Source organism: Alnus glutinosa, chromosome 9 (assembly GCF_958979055.1).
Source record: "Alnus glutinosa chromosome 9, dhAlnGlut1.1, whole genome shotgun sequence".
NCBI lineage: Eukaryota > Viridiplantae > Streptophyta > Magnoliopsida > Fagales > Betulaceae > Alnus > Alnus glutinosa.
Window position 1 is genome coordinate 6,545,001 of NC_084894.1, and position 10,575 is coordinate 6,555,575.

General features: G+C 36.7%; 1 protein-coding gene across 2 annotated transcripts; it reads right to left on the reverse strand.

Annotated features, from left to right (window-relative positions):
* Positions 1-4,793: 4,793 nt before the first annotated feature.
* On the reverse strand, positions 4,794-9,852 carry LOC133877368 (ferredoxin, root R-B1-like). 2 transcript variants are annotated; one of them, XM_062315642.1, is made up of 2 exons: positions 9,694-9,852; positions 4,794-5,419 (listed from the first exon to the last, which is right to left on the reverse strand). In XM_062315642.1, the coding sequence occupies exon 2, from the start codon at positions 5,410-5,412 to the stop codon at positions 4,948-4,950; it is 465 nt and encodes a 154-aa protein (XP_062171626.1). In that variant the 5' UTR covers positions 5,413-5,419; positions 9,694-9,852; the 3' UTR covers positions 4,794-4,947. The 2 variants fall into 2 exon arrangements, with proteins under 2 accessions (XP_062171626.1, XP_062171627.1); XM_062315643.1 differs by having other exon boundaries at positions 4,794-5,440; positions 9,694-9,850.
* Positions 9,853-10,575: the final 723 nt, after the last annotated feature.

Consider the following 10,575-nt stretch of genomic DNA (forward strand, 5'->3'; position numbering starts at 1 on the left):
TGGCAGCATTGACTCTACCGCACATAGTATTCTTTTCCTGTGGGTAATCCACATAATTAAAAAAAAAAAAAAAAAAAAAAAAAAAAAAAAAAAAAAAGACAGAAATTTCCTACAAATCGATTTGTAGAAAATTTTATACAATCTCTATATAAGAGTGACATGTGTCCTTTAAAAACATGTGATTCTCACATGTTTTATTAATACTATTAAAAAAGCATGTGACAAACACATGCTATTAAAAATAGCATGTGTTTGTCACATGCTAAGGAACACATGTCAATCTTATATGTGCGTCGTATAAAATTTTTTATAAACCAATTTATTAAAAATTTATGTCCATAAAAAAATATTTTATACAAATTTTGTATACAGAAGCAACATTTGACTACCATACATGCAGTTTTGATCATGCATCATTGTGCATTGTATACAAAATCATTCAGATGAATCGTCTCCACGTACAACTAATCGTTTGCCTCTTATGCTTAGTTTGTTTCGAAGTAAAATGGTTTTGGGGAAGTCATTTTTCTGAAAATTATTTTTCGCCGAAAGCATTTTTCAGTGTTTGGCGCTTACGAAAAATTACAAATATTTTTTTATATTTTTATTCAATCATATTAATATATAAAAATCATCGGTGACGAGATTCCATCACTGACCGACAAGATTTCTGCCAATTTTACCGGATTCCGGCTACTATAGCCAGAATCCGAAATAAAGGCCGAAATTCGAACAGTTTCATCGGAATTTGGGTTGGCCGGAATCCTGCCTAGAACGGCCACAAACCTGCCAGAACCGCTGGAATCCGGCCAATAGGCCCGAATCCTGCCGTTCTGGCAGGGATATTCTGGCCAGATTCGGCCAACCGGTCGGGATCCGGTCGGAATCCTGTCGTTCTGGCCAGATGGCCGGAATACGACTATTTTGGTCGTCAGAATCAGGACTGACCAGATTCCGTTGCCGGATTCCAACGACATTGATCGGATGTTGTCGAATTTCAGTACCGGCAAAATTTCGGTGATGGTTGACTGCTTGAATGGGAAGGTCGACTGTGTCGTTTAAAAAAGGTCGAATGCGTTTGACGTCTTCGGTAAAAAGCCTAAATCATTTTTTGAAATTTACTAACTATTTTTGATCAAACATAAATTATTTTTCGATTGACTATTATTTTCGTCCTAATTAAACATTAAAAAATATCATAATTTTTTTAAAAAAATTATTTTACGTCGAAACAATCAGTACACTTACAGTTATCTTGCAGTACGGTGCACCAGAGCACCAACAGCTTTTCATTTGCTAGGTCTTGACCATATGATGACCCAGCAAAAGCACGGTTCCATCAGAATTAACATCATATATTACGGCTGATTTAACTAATATTAATCCAGGCAACTTAATTAGGTTTTAAATAAAATAATCACAAGAAATAAAAAAAGAAAAAGAAAAAAAAAGGTAAAAATATAATTAATCTGGATTAATATGCACCTAGACACACGTGCTGCACGTGCATGGACACGCATGCACGCGCATTAATGCTTCTACGCGTTTAAGTACGTCTTCAAAACAAATAATGTAACTACATGATTAAAGCAAATAATTCAAAGTTTTTTTTTTGTTTTGGTCGCTTAAGAGAACGGAAAGCAGACTATGCTGACTAAAAACAAAGACCATTCATGATTCATATTTGCAGACAACATCAGACTTATGATCTCACCAAACACTCAATAAACGCAATACATGGATAAGGCGTTTCTCGACGAGGCATCTAGTCATGCGTTGAATTTGGTCAGCCATCTTACTCGTCATCCATCCACATCCACATCCATCATCCATCACCCATCATCATCATCCATCTTCATCCATGTCCCACAAAACGGCCGCCCAAAGAAATATTTATATGATCGATTCAATTGGTTTCATCGAACGCGTATTATTTTGGAATTGAACGAATTGAAAGCCCTTTTAAAGATAACAAATGGAAGGATGGAATATGCTTTATACAGATATTTGGACGGTTAAACTGGCGATGAGTCGCCGGTAAAATGAAAGTAAAAGTTATTGAGATAACATACATCGTCCGAAGGGGGCCGGTGACTGTATCGATACTTGGAGGCCGGGTGTACCTAGCTACCGTGTATCCCTTTTTTATGAGAGAGCTAGAGAGAGAGAGACTCTTTGTCCAACATGGTAGCACCGTGGCAATGGTAAGTAGGATGTGTTTGACAAAGGTTTTTAATGGGAGTTTTGTTTTTGAATATATAGTAATAAGAAGTGATTGTTATGATATAAAATATAAAAGATTTGTATGGAAAAGTGAAATTTGCATAGTAATAAAAAATTATTGATATGATATAAAAAGTAAAAAGAGTTAGAACGTTTTGAAGTTAACTTTTTTTTTTTTTTTTTTGGAAAATTGAAAATAAGGGGAGGAGAGGGGAAGATGGCTGCCAAACAAAGCCGTTAATTTTCCTTATAAGCGTGACATACCATGTTATATCGTAGAATCGTATTAATGGCCGATCATTTGGGGATTGATGAGAGTGAATATATAGTTTTCACGTGCATGTAGATCGAAGATCGTTGATTTGTTTTCCTTAATTACAAGGATAATTAGTGTAACACTAGAATATATATGTAAATAAACCATATATGCATTTAGGTGCGTAGATATACCTAATGACATTGGTTTTTGAATGGTTTAGATTTTAAGGTACGGATAAAGTTTCTTTTAATTTAGTCTATTAAACTGACATAATTTTAGAGCTACCGTCTGCGGCTAATTAAGATGCGCGTGGCTTAAGAGTTAAGCCAAAAAGTGTTTGGTGCTGGGGACTGGGGACCGGGGAGAAGCAAACAAAGAGAAATTAAGTGATGCTAGCTCCAAAATTAAGTTACTTTCCAAGTATTCTGATAACCTTTTCTATCCTCAGCAATCTGGCACTAGTGTTCTTATTTTACTTGTTATCTTTCCAGAAAGCCATGCAAAAGTGTTCTTTATCCTCCTTCCAACATCTTCTCGACGTGTCTGGTGATGAAAAGGAACCTTGATGATTCTCATCCACATCAACCCTTTTGGGTAGCTAGCTAGCTAGCTAGCTATAATAATCGACTTGTTTTGGGGGGTGGGTATTTTTAAGCTTTTTGTTAATAAATAATAGATAAGAGAAATAGTTTTATTTTATATATATAATATGTTAATAAAGCTTGAGAAATATGAATTAATTAAGGTTGGCAAAAACCGGAAAACGTAATTAAAATTGGTAATTTTCAACTTGTGGGTATATTCATAGGTTCGTCCGAGAAGGTCTTTTCCAAAAAAGGGAGTCTTGGAGTGAACATGACGAATCTAGAGCTATGTCAAATTGTCAATGGCTGAAACCTTACCCAACTGCATGGCCGAAAGAATGATTAAGATAAGCCAATCTACTAATCTAGTATCTAAACAATTTCATCAACCCAAAAGTTAATTGGACTTACTAGGAATGATCAGCAGAGTTGGGTAATGATTTTTTATTTTATTTTATTATTAATGTCAGGAAATGATTCTCTAGCTCAGTTGTAAAGCAGACCTTTTGCTTTTCAGTTTTTTTTTTTTTTTTAAAAAAAAAAATGAAAAAATGAAAAAGAAAAGAAGAGTAAAAGGACTACAATTACAATATTAGCGTAACAATGCAAAAGGAAGTTGCAGGAACCAATTAAATCAAAGATCAACAAAATAACTCTATCCAGTACCCATGTAGCAATCCATTCAATAGCTTTGCCTCGGAGAGGATCCTCAAGATGGAAGGAGGACGTGGGAATGCTGCTAATGGTGTTGGTTGTAGCAGCCTAAAGTTGAAATTTGACAGGTGTCATGAACGGTATCAGAAAAGTTCTTAACTTTTAATCATGAGCTGCATAATGAGCTATGAAGACTAAGAGATATATCTATAAGTAGATAATGAGTCTCCATCTAGGACTGTGAAATAGATGACAACAAAGTCAGTATATCTTACGGTTCAGATCAGGATCTAGATTCTTATTTGCAGCAAAAGGCTCCACTGAAAGAGAGTTAAAAAAGCAAGAGTAAATATGTACCTGATTTACCTGAAGAATAAAAGAACATGAGGGCCTCTAAAGAATTATATATGCCACTATGCCAGGGCAAGTTCTAGAGATCAAGACACGTCTCTTACAAATGATGCAAGAGTATTTGGCAAGTGATTACACATGGCATAATTCACCATAATTTTTTCATTTCATATGCAGTTCACCCCAAGAAGCAATGCACTTTCCCTTATGATTTCTAATTGGTGAATTAAGCCCTTGGAGAGGTGCTTCATTCTCTGAAGACGTCCCACCGCACTACATAATAAATTTCCAACTCAACTCTTCTCTTCTGGCCAACATTATTGCACTTCCACAACCACAAACCAAGTCATTATTGTCCTACATGAAATCACACTAGCTATGAGCCCATCATGCTTACGGAAATTGGAAAAGAAGTCAACATGATAATAATGATCACCAAGCTCTTGGACTGATTCCACTAAGCTAGAAAAAGGTCAATAATGACTTCAGCCTAGAGAGCAATCATTAATGTCTCCTGCAAACATTAATGCCTTGATTCACAAGGCAGAAAAGGAAGACACTCCCAGCCAAAAGATGTGCAGCAGGTTAAAGCCCATCGTTATTTTTGGTCAGATATTTTCTGCTGGATTCAAAACCAGTGGTATTCACTAATGTCTCTAAAGAAACCAAAAGTCTCTCTCATGTGAATGATGTGTCATACCAATCAGAGTAAAAAAGTGAAGTATGCAACGGAATTACGATTAAAATCTAATTAAATGGCATTCCAAAAATACAAAACATGATAACATTTAAAGAAAGACATGAACATCTGGTAGTCATAACCATTCTAGACAACAAGATTTCAAAACCCTACTCAAATGCTGAAAACACAATCACTCAGTAAAGATCAGCTTCCTTGTGTGTGTGAATCACACAGTCTGAGGTCGGGTATGAGACACAAGTCAGCAGATAACCTTCCTTCATTTGATTGTCATCAAGGAATGAACCATCAGACTGGTCCACCGAGCCGGAAACCTTCATCCCAGCACAGGTAGAGCAAGCCCCAGCCCTGCATGAATAAGGCAGCTCAATTCCAGCATTCTCAGCTGAATCTAGGATGTAAGCATCATCAGGGGCGTCAAACTCATTCTCTTCACCATCTGGTCCTACAAGCTTAATCTTGTATACTGCCATTGCGGATGCTCTGAAAGAGGGGGATGCTTTCAATCCAAAAGCTTTGCTGATGCTTTTTACAGATCCAATAGAGAATGGCCGCTTGACAATGGCGCTGGTGAAACGGTTCTGAGGTGCAGTTCTTGACATGCAATGGAAGGGAAGTTTCACAGTTGACATGGTTGACATAGTTGCCCTGAATCCACAAAGCAAATTTCTGCTGGTTTAATAAATAATTGCTCACCAAGTACAGGAAACAAAGCTATTAAGGTCTATAACACCAACGTTACCATTAAAAATAAATGAAATAATGTATATAACATCAATCTAAACAAAAGAAACTGATAGGGAAAGAATTAGAAAATATGAATTGTTCAATGCATATAGATTCACGCTCAGGTATCGTCTCGCAAAAACATCCCTATAGATGCATATGTAACAAAGGCGAACTGATTAATGCCCTCCTTGGACAACTCTATTTCTTCCATGTGCCTTTCTTGTCATGAACTTCAATGGGATAATGCTAGGAAAAGATTTGAACCTAACGCCTGCCCCAACCCCACCAAACCCTTTTACCACTGGAGTCAAGGGAAAAGGCTGAACGAGAGGTTGAATGTTATTGAGTAAGAGTAAAAAACACAAATTTCTAAAACCAGTATCAAAGCATATTTTCTTGTTTTGAATTATACTATTGTTTCCAGAATATTGAGCATGCACCAAATTGGCTCCTAATCACATTGTTATTACCTCCCAAAGTATTAAATCCATAAGGTTTGTAGGACTATAAAAGAGCACAAACCCAAGATACAAGAAAATTCCCACTGCTAAGCAGCAGCAGAATGTATAAGAGCTGAAATAGGGGCAGGCCTTTCCACTGCTTCAGGTAACTAAGCATTAAGGGGGAATGGGGCAAAATTAACAACTGCATGGGAAAATAATAGGAAAATCACAATGCTGATCCAAAGGTCCCACCCCAACACACACACAAATGATATAAGAATAGATTAAATCACTTACAAAGCATCCATTTCTCCATTGGATGACGCAATCATTTCTAAGAATTCTAAGAGGATGGAAAGGAGCCAACTGCTTATAATCTTGGAATTTGTTGCCAAGCACACCCTAAAGCAGATGGGTGGACCTCCTTGCAGCCAAGGGGGTGATATTTTGTATGCCTTTTAAAGCTTCACAAAAAAATGGAACTAAACTTTCCATTCTAGAAGAAAAGGCAATTGATATCCGGAGCACTATGAGAAGAGCAAGCTAAAGGCTCTCTGCTCTTCACTCGAGGCTCCAATTTTATAACCACTTGATAGAAATAGCCTATCTCAATAATTTAACCAATGCCTATATATAGTCTGAAACTACACTGTCTGTTGAGTCAAAGTCCTCTGGCAGCATTGACTCTAACACATAATATTCTTTTTCTCTAGGGTAATCTAGATAAAAAAATATGTAACAAATGATTCTTTACTGTTAGACAGAAGACACCTTTGACTGCCATACAGGCATGTTTGATCATGCATCATTGTGCATTTGATAAGAACCCGAAATTGGGAACTCAAAAGGACTTGTTATTGATAATTTTCTTCATGCTGGACTCATAGATTAGGGTTACATTTATAGGCTAACTTATTGGGTAAAACAAGGAAAGGAAATAACATGAATAGGAAATGAAATAAACTTATTGTCTTCCCATATTGAAAATCGGTTAAAGGGGAAAGTAGCCGTTGGAGACTGGACAAGATTGGCACCAACTGCTACTTGCCTTATTGGATAGCCACCTGCCTTAGTGAAACCCTAATTGATAATCTGAAGCCCTAATTGATCATAGCCGTTACTTGCCAAAAAATATCTCCTATCAGCATTGCATATAAAATCATTCAGATGAATCGTCTCCACCTGCAGCTAACCGTTTGCCTCTTAGTAAGATTATCGCTGATGGTTATGTTGCAGTACGGTGCACCAGAGCACCAACAGCTTTTCATTTGCTAGGTTTTGACCATATGATGACCCAGCAAACGCATGGTTCCATCAGAATTAACATCAATACGTTGGTCACTCTGAACTGGTGTAGATGCATGGTCTTACTCTTAAATAAATAGTCTCCTCTAATTCCAACTAGTGGCAATCTCACTCCTATGCTTCATATATTATAGAGGCCACACAAGCCTACGTCACAAATCACAAAGGTTGCATTTAGAGTTGAGGATTTTTTTTTTTATAAGTAATAAAAGTTTTACAAAAAAAGCATAAGGCATTCCTAAGTGCACAGGAAGTATACACAGGAAACTATAACAAGAAAGAAAACCCAACAACCTTCAAAAACCAAAGCCTTCAAACCCAAAACCATCGGAAGACCCCAACCCTACACCATGTGCGCCTTACCTTTCCTACGTCGGGAGAATGCGCTAGAATCACCATAGTTGATGGATCTTGCCAGATTCAAAACTTCCTGCCTACCTTTGGTCTTTGGACACGTTGCCTTAATTCCCCGATGGAAGTCCTCTTCAAAGGCTTCCAAAATAGCCGATGATGGATCCATATCCTCATCACCATCCAACTCTCAATCCAAGGCCAAATCGGGAGGCAAAACACCCAAAGGGTAAGGAGAGTCGACAACCTCCCCATCCTAGACTTCGTTGATGAATTTGACATAACATCTTAAACCAAATCATTTCAAATCCACGTACTAATAAGTTTAATACCATCCATGAACTTCATTAATGGGGAAAAACAAAAGAGTTAGTACTTTTCATACTTTATTCGATCCTGTAAAAATAGAAACTGAAATCCTAACCCTTTCTCCAAATACGTCAAGCCAAATGATCCATGTGAATCGTGACTGAAGCAAAACTCAAAAGTGAAGGGGATCATAAGAAGCGTCTAGCTCAATAAAGATGAGGGAATGCTTCAAAAGTTCTAAAATAAAAAATAAGGCATGTTGGTAGAGTACACATAATCCCCTTAAACTACCACTCAATTATAAATGTCCCCTTCAAACTATCAATTGTTCATGATTTGGTGGCCCTGACGGTGGCCGCCAAACACCGTGTGGCTGCCAGAACTGACTAGCGGCCACCAAAGGACCGCCAAATCTGTTGGTGGCCACCACAACAGTGACTGATGGCTGCCACAACACCACCCCAAATTTTTTTTTTTAAATAAAAAAGTCAACTGTTTATATTTCATACATGTAATCAACAGCCCCCATGCCTGAAAAAAATTATAAATCACAATATGCAACCTTAAAAAAAATACAATATTAAGTTATTTTTTGAGAAGTGTTTTGAGTTTTGAGAAGAGTTTTGTAGCTTGCTTTGAAAAGTGTGTCAGTGGTAGGGGTCACATTTGAAAATCCATTTGGTTAACTAGTATTTAAGAAGAGTTTTCAGCGTTTGAAAAGTGCAAAAGGCTTTTCTAAGGGTTTACCAAACAGGACCTAAAGATAATGAATTTGTAGGAGAAATATTATTATGATTTCCTCACTTGAAAGAGATTGCATGATCATTATTGTGAACAAAGATTTACAATTCTGGAAGACCATTCCTGCGTGCACTTTTAATCACATGACTATTGAATGGATCATGTACTATCTACTGGTGACTAAATAGTTCATGGACTATGGATAGTGGGACTAAAAGCACATGAGGCAGTATTCTACTTTGCAATTATAAACCCAATTCGAGACCACAATTATTTATACATGCAATATTTACACCTAAAACAACGAAGAACAACTCCGGAACATAATATAGGTATCCCCCATCTATGCTGAAATATCTTTGCTTGTGCTCTTGGCGTAAGTGACCAAACTCCTAACACTAAATTGACAGTTATCAACCAATATAAAGTTTAGTGACAAAGTTCGAAATTTTAGCATCAATTTGATATGGGTCCGTGTTCTGTAGTGCTCTGGTTGGACCCTGAGAAATGCAGGCAAAAAAGAGAAGTATCTAAAAAACAAAATTAAATCATGAAACTCTCATACTATAATTTCTATAAGCCATGAAAAAATAATTAAATAAGTCCTAATTTCAAACCAAAGGGCATCTCATTGGGAAAAGAAAAAAAAAAAGATACTTCGAAAACTCCGAAATAGAAATCAAAAACCGGCGTCAAACTCAGAAAGAACAACTTTTAGAAGCACGTCGTTCGTGATTGTTGTACCATGCTTATATAGAAATCCAAAAACAGATTTTCCTACTCATTTATCATTAGATAAGTAGGACCAAACACGACCTGAAACCCATAACAGTGTCTTCCATTTCCTTTACCCTTTAACGGGCTATCGTTTCCTTGGTACCTCCGAGCAACAAAAACAGACAGTAAAGTCCCCGATGTTTTTGACGTAACAAAATCAAAACACAATCTTGCAAACAGGACCAAACAAGAAGCGGACATCAACAGCATCCAAAACAAAACAAATATAAACATTGATACAGAGAGAGAGAGAGAGAGAGAGCTCACTGAGATGGGGGGCGGAGAGGAATCCGAAAAGAGTAAAGAGGCTCGGTGGAGAAATGGGTTTCAGTAGACGAGGGTGAAGAGTGACGGGTGGGCTCTAAAGTTTATTGTTTATATATACGTGTTGGAGAGAAAGTGTAGTGAAGGTTGGGGGAAAGGTACGGCTTTTGGCATCTGTCGAAAGCCAGGGACCATAAAGAGCGTCGGATTCCTAATTGCCAAGCGCCAAACCAACCTAACTCGCCCCTGGTTTTCTTTCCTTATTTTAGGGTTCATTTGACTTTTTTATTCCGAAAAGAGGTCGGTAAGAAGTGATTGACGTGGTTTAAAATTTAAACATATTTTATAAAAAAGTAAAAATAGATTATTTTATAATGAATTTTTTTATTTAAATAAAAATAAAATATGATTGATGTGATATAAAAATTGTAAAAAAATTAAAATATTTTTTATTTGATTTTATTTAGAGAAATAAAAAAAAAAGAAATAAACATATGAGAAATATGTGTTTTTTTTTTTTTAAAGGCGATTCTCTTTCTCTAACTTGAGGTATATATGGTCCAAGTCCTAAGATATTCATTTAGAAAAACAAGTGGGTTGATTTAATAATTTTTAGGCGTCATTGTGTGTCGATGGAATGGCGGGTGACCTCACCTAACAATCAGAGAGTAATAAACATTACTCTACGCTAAATGCACAAGCGCCGCAACTGAAGAAGATGCAATCGTGTATGCAAATTAGACCGTTGGGCGTGCACCGACTATTCATTTAAAAAGCTCTCTCTTTATTTGAGAGAATATTCTTTTTTTTTTTTACCGTTAGAATATGGCAGGGAATTTTTAACCGGTATTTCTGTTCCGAATGTGACTTTCAGATTGTCAAGAC

What these genes read in the sequence shown, in the direction of transcription:
- LOC133877368 (XM_062315642.1), bottom strand. Translation starts at nt 5,412, where the DNA reads ATGTCAACCATGTCAACTGTGAAACTTCCCTTCCATTGCATGTCAAGA.